Source organism: Onychostoma macrolepis, chromosome 11 (assembly GCF_012432095.1).
Source record: "Onychostoma macrolepis isolate SWU-2019 chromosome 11, ASM1243209v1, whole genome shotgun sequence".
Taxonomy (NCBI): Eukaryota; Metazoa; Chordata; class Actinopteri; order Cypriniformes; family Cyprinidae; genus Onychostoma; species Onychostoma macrolepis.
This window is the reverse complement of record NC_081165.1, coordinates 18,594,028-18,609,320: the sequence shown is the minus strand read 5'-3', so window position 1 is coordinate 18,609,320 and position 15,293 is coordinate 18,594,028. Positions and strand designations below refer to the sequence as shown.

The following is a 15,293-nucleotide window of genomic DNA, read 5'->3' as shown; positions in this document are numbered from 1 at the left end:
AGCCAATACAGGCCAGAAAAACCATTGGAAAGACCCTCAAATGCAGTCTCAAGAGAGCTCACAGAAGTTCACTGTGCTACTCTAGATAAATTATAAAGTCTATCATTTATTAAAGCTGATTAATATTCTAATGTAAGCCCAAGAGCATGTCTTTTTGGCAGGCCATGTCTTTGAAGGGAAGGATTACTTCAGGGGTTTGTTAGCCATGCCAGAATACAATTCTGAGCCAGCTAGAAGTAGAGTAGAGCAGTCAGGAATCTTGTGGCTAAAAAGCCATGAACCAAACCAAGCAGCTACAAGGTGAAGCACAGCACTACAAACTTTGATTTAAAGTAAAAACAAAAACAAAACAAACAAAAAAACAATTTCCAATACTTGGAAATCAGCCAAAACGGCAAAGTTCCCAGACTGTGTACTTCACGGCTTTGATTACAGAAATACCTACAATCCCATGAAGCACTATGAATGACATTTAATTCATTTAAAACATATTAATGAATGAATAAATAAATAAAATTATTGATTATGTTGAAAGGCTTCCAGTGTAAAATCTATGGCTCTGCAGCGACCCCTAACAGGAGCAGCCGAAAAAGAGAGAGACACTGTATGTTCAGAAACAATGTATTTTATATTTATTGCAAAATATGCATATCACAAAAATGTAAGTTGTTTGAGAATTGGCAGTGCTTCATGGGAGTGGGTGAGCGCTAAATCTATTTTGTTGTGATTTGCTTGTCACAGTTTTCTGATTGGTGGATATTTCTCTACAGAATCATGGCTAATGTAGTTTTCAACAGAAATTCCACTGTTTAACATGATTATTTAAAAAAGTTGATATGATGAAAAACTCTCGGTTGCACTTTATTTTACAGTATGTGCACTTACATGTACTTACAGTGTACCTACCTAAGAAAGTAATGGTAATATAAGGTAACTACACGGGGTAGGGTTAGGTTCAGGGTTAGTACCTAGTTATTATTGTAATTACTATAATAAGTACATACACTGTAAAAAAAAAAAAAGTTGAGCCAACTTAAAATTTTAAGGCAACCAGCTTCAGCAGATTTTTGAGTTCTCAACTTGTCGTTTTAAGTTTATACAACAAAAATGTGAGAATCTCCCACAAAAATAAGTTGAGCAAACTCAAAAATCTGCTGAAGCTGGTAAAAAAATATTTTTTTTAAGTTCGCTCATCTTTTTTTTTTTTTACAGTGTAGTATGTCCATGAGGAACATGACTGTAAAATAAAGTGCTACCAAACTCTCTTTAAACGTTCATAACTTATTCTGAAAAATCAGTTCCCTTATGGAGAAAATGATTGGTATCTTTACTTCCAGAACCCGACTGTTGCGCAAAATTTATATTATATACTGGATAGATGCTATTTTAACTGGCCTGCTGTATATATATATATATATATATATATATTAGATATATATATAGCTTTTTGTGTCCGTTGAATGTTGTTTGTAGCTATCTGTACATCCTCCAATTTCTCATACCTTTCTGCCAGGCCCAGACTGAATATGCACAATTCTTAGCACTTTTTGCATTTGTTTTGGGGGGAAAAACACACAAGGAGCAAACAAAATGTATCATGTACATATGCAATTAACAAAGAATAAGTGATTTGATGTATGTCTGTCAATCAAAACTTTGTCTGTCTGTGCTAATTGTGTCTATATTTTTATGTTACCACGAAAGTGAATTGAACAACCATTTTTTTTCAAGAAATGCAGAACTTGCATATGTATACATAGCATTGAGTTCAGTGTTCCTTCTCAGTGCTGGTGAGATAAGACTGTCTCTTTGTCCCTCCCTCCACAGTCAAACAGCCCCCCACCATTGTGAAGCAGTCACTAAAGGACTACATTGTGGACCCCAGAGATAACATCATCATTGAATGCGAGGCTAAGGGGACTCCAGTGCCAACGTGAGAATGGATGAAACCTTTTTGTCTTTGTGCCATCTCGTCCTGCTCATCCTTTTTGTCATCTCTCACCACTTTTACATTTCCAGTTTGTCAGCAACCTCCTACTGTATACGTCTACTTTCACATCACTTCTCTGTCGCTCATTCTTCCTCTTCTGTCGCTGTCTAACTAAACTTGACATCCATTAGTCTCTGCATGACAAAGACCAGCACATTTTTGTGAGAGTGACACCCAATGCTCCAACCTGACAGTGGCACTGCCTGCTTTGTCCACCCTCCCTCCCTCTTGTACCCTTCTCATGCCATCAGATATGCAGGGGCGCTCACTCTGGCTCCGGTCCCTTGTTCTTGTTTGTGAAAAGCAGGCCTGACCAGCTCAACACAGTGTGGCCATTCAGAGTGCCTGTTTTTGTTTGGTGGTCTGTTGGGCTTTACAAAACCTTCCACTCAGGCCGGGCCGCAAAAACCATTGTGGTATAATAATACACTTAGTTTAGTGTTCACGCTCACAGAATATTCAGTAGGTTAGTAGATGGCACCCGGTCAACTCCAATCACGCAATCCTACAAGTTTTTAGTCACAATCAGACAGACGTAGCAACAGATCTTTTCTTTAAATTCTGACATGCATCCAAATTAAGCCGGATTATTGGAAAAAAAAAAAAATCAGGATGAGGACTTGGCCCTTAAAGAGAAAGGACAGGCTTATTAGCACAAAATGATTGGAGAAGTCGACCATACGTCATTTCAACGGAAGATTGAAAGTCAACACGCTTTTTAAAAAACTATTTGTATACACTGATGAATTGTTCAAAATCAGATCAGTAACATGCATTTAGATAATAGATTTCATTGATTTAGAAAACAGCTGAATTTCCATCTCATGCCATTTTTGGTTTGGTATTCATGTCTTTGTTGTTATCAGTTTGATGTGTGTGTAAATCCCCTTATTAAAAAGCTCCAACAATGGACCTATTACATAAACAACATCAAGCTGGCTCACATGCTTTTTGTAACTGGTCTGTGCAGATTTCTGTGGCGGAGGAATGGGAAGTTCTTTAACGTGGGGAAGGACCCGCGGGTGACCATGCGGAGTCGTTCCGGAACACTGGAGATCAGAAGCAGCGGGAAACCGGAAGATTATGAAGGAGAGTACCAGTGCTTCGCCTCCAATGACTTTGGCACAGCGATTTCCAACAAAATCCTACTACGAGTGTCAAGTGAGGCTGGTTTACTGTAATGTCAAAGCACAACACACACAACATGCTAATTGTCTGTTAAGAAATAGTTTACCCAAAATGTAAATTCTTTCATCATTCACTCATATGTTATGTTACCCATATAACTTTCGTTCTTCTGTGGAGATATGATTTTATCATTAAAACAGACAAAAGTATCATAAAAGAAGTTCATGTGACTTACACTACAGAATATTTTAAGACTTCTGAAGTCATACGATATTACAAAGGTTTTTAGTGCCACGTAAAAAATAAGTGTCACAATATTTTTGAAAATAGAGTCAAAAGTATGAGAATAAAGTCATAGCATTGAGAGAATAAAGTTGTAATATTTTACAAAGTTGTAGCAATACGAGAATAAAGTCATTGCGAAATGAGATTAAAATTGTAATATTTTGAGAATAAAGTTAATATTTCAAGACTTTTGACCAACTTAAGTCTCACAATTCTATGACTTTACTCTCGTAATTTTATTTATTTTTTATGTGGCACTAAAACACTGTCAGACTGAAAATGAAAGCTATAGTTGACCCATATAACATAATGTCATTATTTAATTTATTCATTATGTTGTTTCAAACCCACATGATTTTCATTCTTCCATGGTGCACAAAATAAGTTGTTGTCCATATAACTTGCACTATATTTCAAGTCTTCGGAACTAGTGTTGTCAAAAGACCCGGTACTTGGGTACCAAGTCGGTACTAAAAAAATGAAAACGTCACGGTACCAGGTTTTTTTAAGTACCGGTGGTCCCGAGTACCCGGTCAACGCGGTTCTTGACGCGTACGGCCCTATGATTTCCGCAATGCAGAAAACGCGGACGGAATCTCGGAATCCAGTTATAAAAACGGAATTTACAGTTTAGCACGGAATGTCACGGAATTTGTCAAAGTTTGGATGAATTAATCAAAAGTAGGTCATTGCACAATCGCGACATGGACTAGTATCTGTAAATATTAAGCCGCAAAAGTCGATTCAAATATGAATCCCGCATGTTCTGTGAGTGTCTGTGTGAATGTGTGAATGGCAGAGACGCGCGGTTTTAGCTTTTCTAAAATTATGTAATTTTATTTTTGCACTTTTCTGTATAGATAATTCCATAATTTGATGTACGCAAATCCAGAATATTAGTTTTTTGTCTTTATTTTTATGTTTGTTCTTTGTAGGAATACATTCATGTCTTGTTTCTCTGTTCTTGTATATTTCTAAAATTTTTTCTTTTTTTTTACTACACACACTGAAGCGCACGTGATGCTCACAGTGATTTCAGCATCTGCCGTCTCAATGAGGACATAAATACATAAAAAACGTCTTTAGAACTGCTCTGAGAGTCACTTCAGGAGCATTTTACCATTTTATTGAGTAAAACCAGCATCATATCATATAGCTACACACAGAAATTTACAGGTATTCATGGCAACCCGTCAAAATAAAAGTTTATCTTAAAGCCATTGTGCCAGAAATATATTACTATTATTTAGTAGAATGTATGTGATTACTATTACTACTGTTGAAAATTTTTTAATAAATATTTATTTTTAAAGAAATCACACAATATTTCTTCCATATTTTAATTTTAATTGTAAATCCCCTTTATTTACCAAAAAAAAAAAAAATGTGTTTAAATTTAATTAATTAAAAGACAAATTAAATTTGGGTGAAACATGTTTACTGTTTTTCATACTTTTATTTCTTGTGGAAAAACTTGAAAGACAATTTAAATAAGTATAAAGAATGGCATTGATTTTTGTAAATTTTTATTTTTGTTTGACTTTATTATTAAAAATAGTGTGTTTTATAATTAGCATGTGGTACCGAAATTGGTACCGAGAACTGTGGATTTTCACTGGTATTGGTACCGAATACTGAAATTTTGGTACCGTGACAACACTATTCGGAACAGACCAATAATCTTCCTCTCAACTTTAGCTCTCATATTTCATGTTTCAAAATTTAAAAATTTTACACAACAGTTGGTTACCAAAACGTATGACAGTGTAATCTTCAGTCTGAAATTTAGGTTTGTTCCTTATACAAAATTTCAGTATGATTTTAGAAAACTTGTGATATAGTGTCATATGGACCACTTTATGATATATTTATGGAGTTTTATTATAGTTTTGGTTCCAAAAAAGAAAAGGAAGAAAGTCATACAGGTTTGAAACAACATCAAAGTGACATTTTTGAGTGACCTATTCCTTTAAAAGTAACATGCATACAAAAAAGCATTATAAAAACAACATCTAGCATAAAATTGAATTGTTATATTATATTCCCTAATCTGGTAAACTTGTCTCCATTGCTCAGAGTCTCCGCTGTGGCCGAAGGAGGTTCTGGAGCCGGTGGTTGTGCGTGAGGGCGAATCACTCGTCCTGCCCTGCAACCCTCCTCCTGGTCTCCCCCCTCCTGAAACCTTCTGGATGGACAGCTGTGAGTGTTGCTTATCACTTCCTGCGATTGATTGCATCTCATAACCTTATAACCCTCCTTTCCATTGCTTTGTCATTTAGTCATCACCTATATGCTCTCTTTTACCTCTCCCCTCTCACTTCCCCTTACTTTCTGTCTCTCTCTCAGTCATGCAGTCTGTGTCCTCTGCACAGCAGTGTCCGTTACTGCATTAGTGCTGAGCTAGTGCATGCATGCGAATCTGCACTACCTGACAAAAAGCTGAGAGAGCAGAAACAAGCACGGCACTGAGACATTTCAAAAGAGCCGGAATCACGCTGCATAGACACACGCTACAAAGCACTGATCAAACATCTTGACTCTGTTTGTCATCAGTACAGTCACAAACAGCTCTTTTGTAATGTGTCAGTGATAGTGAGAAGGCTTAAAGGGATAGTTCACCCAAAAATTTTAATTTGATGTTTATCTGCATACCCCGAGGACATCCAAGATGTAGGTGACTTTGTTTCTTCAGTAGAACACAAACGAAGAAAACTCAAACCGTTGCAGTCTGTCAGTCATATAATGCCAGTCAATGGTACTCACGGCTTTGAGAGAGAAAAAAACATACACAGACAAAACCAAATTAAACCCTGCGGCTCGTGACGATACATTGAGGTCTTTAGACACGAAATATCGTTTTTTTGACCTCTGATCCACCGCACGGTCCAACTGTCCTGAGCTTGTTCACACAACAGCCGGCCTGTGACGCGTGTTCTTCTTCTTCTTGCTTTGCGGCGGATCGCAGACATATAAATGCATTACTGCCCACCTATCTCTCAAATGGACCATTGACACTCCTAATTGAGATTGTAGATTATGGGCCCTATTTTAATTATCTAAGCACATGGTCTAAAGCGCATGGCGCAAGTGCACTCAGGGTGTGTCCAAATCCACTTTTGCTAGTTTAACGACGGGAAAACGGTTGGCGTGCCCGGGTGCATGGTCTAAACGGGTTGTCCCTATTCTCTTAATGAGTAATGGGTGTTTTTTGGGCGTAACGTGCAATAAACCAATCAGAGTCTCATCTCCCATTCCTCATCTCATCTCGCGTCATGGCGGATTCGCTATTTAAACGGCAGAATTTTAAGGCGCACAGATTGAACGCGTCTCCAGACAGCAAACGGATCTGCTCATGCAGATGCGCTGTATTATCTGTATCTAATTCTGATACACGCAATGACTATCCATTATGACATGTATTATAAATATGTTCATTTTTTTATTTATGGAGCCTACACAATAATATTCTTTTACGCTGTAATCCTTTAATTTTTAATAATTTGGCATGTTTGTGTGCTGCTGCGCGTCCCTGTGTGTAATAAGCAAAATGAACACGTGTTGTGGACCCGCCCAGAGGCGCATTTTCTACTAACACTAAATATTGCGCCATTGACTTTAGACCAGGTTTGAGTTGGTCTATGGCGCAGTCTGTTTTCAGTTCCTCAAAATAGCAACACACCAACGATGTGCCTGAACACATCTCGTTTTCAGACCAACGCACGTTTTCATGGGCGCACAAATGGGCACAAATGCATTTGCTATTTAAACAACGTGGCGCAGGACGGGAAAATGAGAACTGCGTCGGGCTGAAACTAGCAAAAACACTTGCGCCACATTGCGCCGGGTGTGGCCCAGTGTCAATGGTCCATTTGAGAGATAGGTGGCGGATAAGCAGATAAACATCAAATTTTCATTTTTGCACTGTAAAAAGTTATAAGTTGACTTTACTTAAAAAAAAAATTGAGGAAACCTGTTGCCTTAATTTTTAAGTAAATGATAATTAAAAAAAAATTAATTAAGTGAATTGTCAAGTTGAATTAACTTTTTTAATTATTATTTACTTAATAATTTTAAGGCAACGGGTTTCCTCAATTTTTTTAAGTTAAGTCAATTTATCACTTTTTACAGTGTGGGTGAACTATCCCTTTAAATATACAGTATGGATCATAAAGGTGAAGTGATTTCTAGCTTGAATTCCCACTACTTTAATAATATGTATACATTTCGATGAAGAAAACATTTGAACTTACTTGAACACTCCCTTCCATGTTCATTGGTCAGAAATGAACATTGTTTTATAAATCATAAAATAGACATAAAAAGTAATGATTATGACTTTTTATGTAATATTTTTGACTTTTTTTATCATATTTTCAACATTTTGCCACATTTTGGACTTCTTGTTTTGACTAGTGACTTTTTATCTAAGAATTTTGCCTTCCATAAATGTTAGGCAGCAGACAATTTTATACTGTAGTTATATTAACATAATAAGCCGTGTTAAGAGAAAAAAGCCAATTAATAATTTCTAAGTTTACTTTTAATAAATGTTTGGCAACAAACAAAGAAAAGTTTTGATAGCACCACAGCGTTTACACTATGAACTTATGTACTACACTACTTATTTTATAGTGTAGTTTGCATATTAAATTGGGTTAAGAGAAATATTTTAATAAGCCAAAAAATAAGTTATTTTAAACCAGTTCGCTTTTAATAAGTTTTTGTAATAACCAACCAGTATTAATTAGTTGATAATTATTTGGCATATATTATGACTAATAACCTATAAAGGATGATTAAAATGATTAAAATTCTATACTATTTTGTCTAAATATATAAAAAATAAAACACTAAGAACTTAATTGCTTAACGTGGATATTCATTCTTTGGATTTGCTAAAGTTTACATTTAACAGGGCAATTAAATCATTATTTATTTATTTTTTTTAATATTAATAATTAGAAATATAATTCAAATATGGAAAATGAGCATGCACAGGTACTCTAAATAAACATTTTTGACTGATACGATACATTTAAAAGTCTCAAATATTTCTAATCGCATCCCTATATTGCAAAGACAACTCACTTCACCTTTCATGTACTTCTTACTGCTTTGCACATGGCGTAATATCTATTACTAGAATGTAATTTATTAAATCTCATTGTTGATTACTGCAGAACATCTCGTCTTCATCTCACACTCTTCCTAACTGCTCCTTCCCTTGAGTGACACATTTACTGACCCTGTGATGTTTCAGGCGGCCAGAAGATGATAATCGTGCTTTTGTGATTCCCACACTCATCTTGAGCATCATTTCTTCTGCTGCCTTTTGGCTATTGCATGTCAAATTAAGTTGAACAAATGAGTCTGGATTCTCTTTTTTTCTTCACAGCCATTATGCCCATAATACAGGACAAGAGGGTGTCAATGGGCTTGAACGGTGACTTGTTCTTCTCCAATGTTCTGGCTAAAGATGCCAACACTGACTACAGCTGCAACGCTCGCTTCGAGTTCACACACACCATTCAACAAAAGAACCCATACACCCTTAAAGTGCTAACAAGTGAGTGGTGATTTCTTCAGGGTCACTTGTTATCTTTAATTTAAATGTTGCTGTGCTGCTGTCCAAGGTATATGTGAATATTGTGTTCCATCTAGTGGTGAGGAGGTAGTATTGCTGGGGACATTTATCGGTGATAGTTGTCTTTTTTGCACTTTAGTTTGGAGACTCTTCATTGATTACTATCACAGTTTCAATAAGAGGCTTGAGGGACTGTCCATCTTCCATTTTCATCCAGAATTGTTCTGTTCTTCCCAGTTGTAAGAATGTATTGTTAATTAAACTGCCATTTATTCACAGAGGAACCATATAATGACACGTTTATCAACTCCACTGATCTGTATGGTGGTGAGTTCCACACACAGCTAGCCTTTTATCTGTACGCTTCTGTAAAACCACTAACTGAATTAGCGCTGCTGTTTCTAACCACATACAGCAGAGGAAATGCAGAGATAGTGTGTCTGTTATATAATAGTAGAACTTAACACTTAATGCTTAGGTTACTTACCATGATTTTTAATACATCAGTCTAAGCAGTTTTGGGGTCAGCAAAATTCTATCATGGTTTGAAGAAACAGTATTCAAATTTCGATTGTAATTGCTTTAATTATCCTAATCACCTTGCTCGTTATGGAGATATGGAAATGGTAGTAAGGAGATTAGGCAAAAGGCAAGAGGTGCTCATTAATATTTCAGCCACTTTAATCCAATGATAACCATGTGCAAATCCTCACATATGTATCCACGGATATGGCCTAAGGGTGGATCTGAGTATATGAAGAAAATAGGTAAAATTCAAACCTTGTCACAAACAGGTCTGGGTTATATATTTAACATATATTTAACAATTTAAATTTTGAATATGAATTTGAATGAATGTTCCAAAAAACAGCAACAAATTAATTTAATGAAATTGTATTAATTAATTAAATTATTTATTTAAAGATAGAGGCAGAGTGATTTGGGGGTTTAATATGACCCAGCCATGTTCTTGATGGCTTCTTGAGATTCACCCAAATATCCATATGACAATATTGTTAGGATCAGGGTTCGCTGACAGACATAAGCTTTTTTTTTTTTTAAAGTTATCTTGTCTCTTGAATCGATCGTATAGTCTCCACCAGGACATTGTGGGGTAGCACTGACAGGGAACTGGCACTGCTGTCACCACAGACACACGTGACAGTGGCGTCAAACATGTGTTCCTGGCAGCTTCATGGTCTAATCTCCCAGACGTTGTCCTCCCACTTAATGTCTCCAACAAAGGCTGTTGTCACTCCCTCTCCTAGAGCACTGCTCGAGATGCTAATAGCTGAGAGCTAATCTTACTGCTAGATATACATTACAATAGGGACTAATACTGCCATGCTCATCAAGTCTTCCTCGGGGAGAAGATTGTCTGTCTTCACATAACCAGGATTTTATGTCTAACCATCTGTCTGTCATTACAGTTATGATTCTTATGTTATGCATTTATGTATTTATGTATCTATGCAAAGATAACCATATAATAATATGGTATAGAAATAACTATTCAGAAAGTTTGAGGTCATTAATCATTTTTAAAGAACTAATGCTTTTATTCATTAGGGTGCATCAAATGTGAGAATAAAGACATTTATCAAGTTAGGGTTTGGTGTTACAAAGTATTTCTATTTCAAATAAATGCTATTCTTTTGAATTTTGTATTCATCAAGAATCCTGAAAAAAAAAAAAAAAAAGAATCTTGATCATTATTTTAGTCAAACAACTGTTTTAACATTGATAATAATAAGAAATGATAATAATAAGCACCAAATAAGTATTTTAGAATGATTTCTGAAGAATCATGTGGCACTGAAGACTGGAGTAAATGAATCTTTGACAGCACTGGAATAAATAAAAAAAATTTAATGTCTAAAAATAGAAACTGTCATTTGAAATTCTAATAATATGTCTAAACTGGTTCTATGTAACATGTAACCAGTGTTTGTAAGTCTTACCACTGCTAACATGCCTTTTTTTGTTTGTTTGTTTGATTGTTTGTTAAAATAAACAAATGAAGATATTACAAATGAAGTATTTCCTTTGGAGATAAAATCAGCTAATTCTGACTTTGTCTCTCACATGTGCGAATGTACGTATATTGTGTGTGTAAATATATGTATGTATAGAGAGAGAGAGAATTTGCAAGTTGAATATAACAATAATCCATGCAATTGTAAGTAGCTCCTCAAATTAGTGTCTCTTTCTGTGCATGTTAACAATTTTCTCTTTTTTTTTCTCCACAGCACGTAATGTACCAGAAACCCAGCCCACCTTTCTGTCTCCAAAGGGCTTGTCCAGCTCTAAGATAGTGCTCCGAGGTGAACAGCTTCTTCTGGAGTGTATAGCAGCTGGAGTGTAAGTGTTATTTAGTGCAATTTATATAATGCTATAGTACCTATTAATATAGAATTAGCTTTTATTTGTATATTTTCTGTTTTCATTTTAACTTGGTTATATATTTTAGTACTTTAAATTTGTGCTTTTGTCATTTTATTATTATTTTTTATTTATTTATTTTTTTACATTTCTTTGTAGCTTTATTTTTATTTTATAATCAGTTTTAGTCATTTTAGTGCTTCAAATTTATTTCAATTACTGAAAACTATTTTTAATAGTTTTAGATAAAATCCCCCTGCAGTCACTAATTGCATCCCTTAAAACTCATATTTGGTAATAAAAATTACATTTAATGTTTTTTCCCCATGAAAATAATTTCTTAATTTAAAGGGATAGTTCACCCAAAAATGAAAATTTCGTCATTTACTCACCCTCAAGTAGTTCCAAACCTGTATGATCATCTTTGTTCTGCTGAACACAAAGGAAGATATTCTGAAGAATGTGGGAAACCGAGCAGTTCTGGGGCACCATTGACTTCCATAGTATTTTTTTTTTCCTACTATGGAAGTCAATGGTGCCCCAGAACAGCCTGGTTACAAACTTTCTTCAAAATATCTTCCTTTTTGTTCAGCAGAACAAAGATATTCATACAGGTTTGGAACTACTTGAGGGTGAGTAAATGATGACAGAATTTTCATTTTTGGGTGAACTATCCCTTTAATGGTTTGAATGTAATTTTACACCCTTGCCATAATTTAGTATACACGGACCCATGAATATGCTAACTAGTCCTCCACTCAATTGCACAAGCTCAGACCTGCTCCACTTTCACTCAATTAACTGATAGCAATAATACAATAATAATATGAAAAGCATCACTCGGCACGTTGACAGGATTGGTTAAATGTTTACGATGGTAGGAAATTGGGCAGTTTCAAACCATGTTTGCCCTTTTCTATGCCACAGTTTTAAGGAGAAAATGCTCAGGACTGGTGTTAATTGATTAATTTGCACATGGTAATCCTAATTTTTTAACAATAACAACACGGGAATACAGCATATTCAGTTACCAAAAGCTCAATATACATCAGTTTAAGTATTAGTTATTATATTTCTCAATTACAATTAAGTGTTGTTCTGTTCTTTTTTGATGTTCTTTTTAATTTTTCCAGCCCATCTCCTAACATTAATTGGAATAAAAAAGGAGCAGAACTCCCGTCCAAAAAAGTCAAGATTGAGAACTTTGGTAAAACTCTACGCCTCCTCAATGTGTCTGAGGAGGACTCTGGTGACTATGTCTGCATGGCCAGCAACAAAATGGGCAGCATTCGCCATTCTGTTGAAGTCCAGGTCAAAGGTGAGCCATAGAGTAAAGACATTCGCTGGATCTTGTTCATGAGATATATGCTGTTTCTTTTTCATTTTAAGATTTCTTTATTGCCCTGTACAGCTGCTCCCTATTGGCTAGATAAGCCCACCAATCTGGTGCTTGCCCCTGATGAGAATGGACGATTAGTGTGTCGTGCCAGAGGGAACCCTAAACCCACTGTTCAATGGCTGGTGAATGGGGAACCTATTGAAAGTGAGAACTGTTGCTTTTCTGACTTTAACAGTCTTAATCATAACACAAAGGAGTTATGCATCTGTTTTTTTGCGTTACTTCAGGTTCACTGCCAAACCCAAACCGGCAAGTTCTTGGTGATACAATCCTGTTCCATTCAGTCCAGATAGGCAGCAGCGCAGTTTACCAATGTAATGCCTCCAATGAACATGGTTATCTACTGGCCAATGCGTTTGTCAACATCCTGGGTAAGAAGCGATGTCATTCATTTAAAAAAAGTTCAGAGAGGTCACAAGATTGTGATTATATTAATGTTGTTTTCTTCTTAGACATGGCACCACGGATGCTAGGTCCAAAGAACCAGCTGATCAAAGTCATTGAAAACAACAGGACCTTCCTTGACTGCCCTTTCTTTGGCTCACCGCTCCCTTTACTGCGCTGGTGAGCTTACGTTCCATTGTTTGAAAAGATAAACTAATGTTGGGCTCTGTAAGATTTTTAAAATCTTTTCAAATAAGTCTCTTATGCTCACCAAGGATGCATTTATTTAATAAAATGACCTAGTAATATTATGAACCATTATTACAGTTTTAAATAGCTGTTTTCCATTTGAACATATTTTAAAATGTATTTCTACTGTGACACTCCAGTCACAGTGTCACTGAAATCATTCTAATATGCTGAATTTGCTGCTCAAGAAACTTTTTTTTAAATTATTATCATCATTGTTGAAAACAGATTTGCTGCTCTATAGTTTTGTGGAACTGTGACATTTTTTATTGTCTTCATTGTCACTTTTGATTAATTTAATGCATCTTTACTGCACAATATTACTTTCTTTAAAAAAAGCTTACTGACCAAAAATTGTGCATTAGAATAAAAATGACATGAATATTGTGCATGTGTGTTCAGGTTTAAGAATGGCCTAGGCAGTGGTCTGGATGGTGGTCACTACAAGTTGTACTACAACGGTACTTTGGAGATTAAACAAGCCCGGCCAGAAGACCAAGGCACCTACACTTGTGTTGCCAGTAACATTCTGGGCAAGATGGAGAATCAGGTGCGCCTGGAGGTTAAAGGTGAGACCAGAAACATTAATCACTAAATCTCTCGTTTTTTGTTTTTTTGTTTTTTTGTGTGTATCTTTTGAAAAGAACACATTACATTATTGTTCATGAATGCCTTCATTTGCTCTGTGTGTGTTGTGCTTCATTTCAGAGCCCACAAGAATAGTGCGGGCACCTGAACATGTCACACAGGCCAAAGGAACCACGGTTCGATTTGATTGTCGAGTTAAACATGATCCTTCCCTTCCTGTTACGGTCACATGGCTAAAAGATGACAAGCCTCTAAGCTTTACCTGGATGTAATGTCATATAACAATACCTACACAATATAATCATAAGTAGATTAGACATAACAATTTTTTAGTGTTATATACCAAATTTACTTTCAGCATTACTTCTTCTAAGTTCAACTTCTGAATAAGTTCAAATTTATGCACTACTGCTTTTATTTTTTTAAAAGAAGTGTCTTACAGTAAAACAGTAATATTTTTGAAACATTTATCATCAACATGAAAACCGATCTGATGCCTAATATTTTGGGGAAACTAAGATTTTTTTTTCAAAATTCTTTGAATAGAAAGTTCAAAAGAACAGCATTTATTTGTAATAATGTTTTTAACAATAAGAAAGTCTTTACTGTCACTGTGGTTTAATTGAATGCACCCTTGCTAAATAAAAGTATACATTTCTTTAAAAAAAAGCTTTTTGAATGGTAGTGTACAGTATGTCCTGTACTTGACGTCTAATTCCTGTATGTTTTAGTGGCCGGTTCAGAAAGGATGATGAGATCTTGACTATTTCCAATGTCAATCCAGAAGATGCAGGAACCTATACATGCACTGCCAAAACTGAGATAGATGAGCACTCTGCCTCAGCTCGCCTTACAGTTATAGGTACACACACATTCACATATATCCTACAATACATCGTCCTCCTTTAAGCACCTTTCTCATGTTGCTAATGGCTAGTAACGTATTTCATAATAGAAATTAAGTAGACAGTCACATGTCATATCCAGAGGATAATAAATTGCCTTTTGCACTTTTATAACTTATAGATATGTCACTCTTAACAGCATTTCCCACAGCTTAATAGTTTGCTTGAATATTACTACTGTTGTGCTTCCTTTTTTAGCTATACTGCTTTTCTCTGATTATATTTATCTACTAATAGCCACACTAACCATTGACCTCTGACCTTTGACCTTTACCTCATAGAGAATGGCCTCTCGTCTGCCTCAAATCGTAGTGCCTCTGCAGGTAACGCATCTCTGCAATTAAAGCCTCTAACAATCTTAATTCTTACTCTAACATTCTGAGAATAATTGTATAAGTT

The 15,293-nt window shown here is 35.6% G+C and overlaps 1 protein-coding gene across 19 annotated transcripts in view; it reads left to right on the top strand.

Moving 5' to 3' along the window:
• nfasca (neurofascin homolog (chicken) a) overlaps window positions 1-15,293 on the top strand; it is a 91,286-nt gene that overhangs the window by 44,477 nt on the left and 31,516 nt on the right. For 10 of the 19 annotated variants that reach the window (XR_009273352.1, XR_009273353.1, XM_058791119.1 and 7 more), the window contains 14 exons: window positions 1,828-1,933; window positions 2,961-3,151; window positions 5,480-5,602; window positions 8,799-8,969; window positions 9,267-9,314; window positions 11,237-11,348; window positions 12,503-12,687; window positions 12,781-12,912; window positions 12,996-13,139; window positions 13,221-13,332; window positions 13,804-13,970; window positions 14,110-14,257; window positions 14,721-14,851; window positions 15,176-15,217. Coding sequence is in view for 17 of the 19 variants with exons in the window: in XM_058791119.1 (XP_058647102.1) it covers window positions 1,828-1,933; window positions 2,961-3,151; window positions 5,480-5,602; window positions 8,799-8,969; window positions 9,267-9,314; window positions 11,237-11,348; window positions 12,503-12,687; window positions 12,781-12,912; window positions 12,996-13,139; window positions 13,221-13,332; window positions 13,804-13,970; window positions 14,110-14,257; window positions 14,721-14,851; window positions 15,176-15,217 (1,812 nt within the window). In the remaining 2 variants the exon portion in view is untranslated. The remainder of the gene's footprint in view (window positions 1-1,827; window positions 1,934-2,960; window positions 3,152-5,479; window positions 5,603-8,798; window positions 8,970-9,266; window positions 9,315-11,236; window positions 11,349-12,502; window positions 12,688-12,780; window positions 12,913-12,995; window positions 13,140-13,220; window positions 13,333-13,803; window positions 13,971-14,109; window positions 14,258-14,720; window positions 14,852-15,175; window positions 15,218-15,293) is intronic. The other 9 variants (XM_058791122.1, XM_058791120.1, XM_058791130.1 and 6 more) reach the window with 3 other exon arrangements.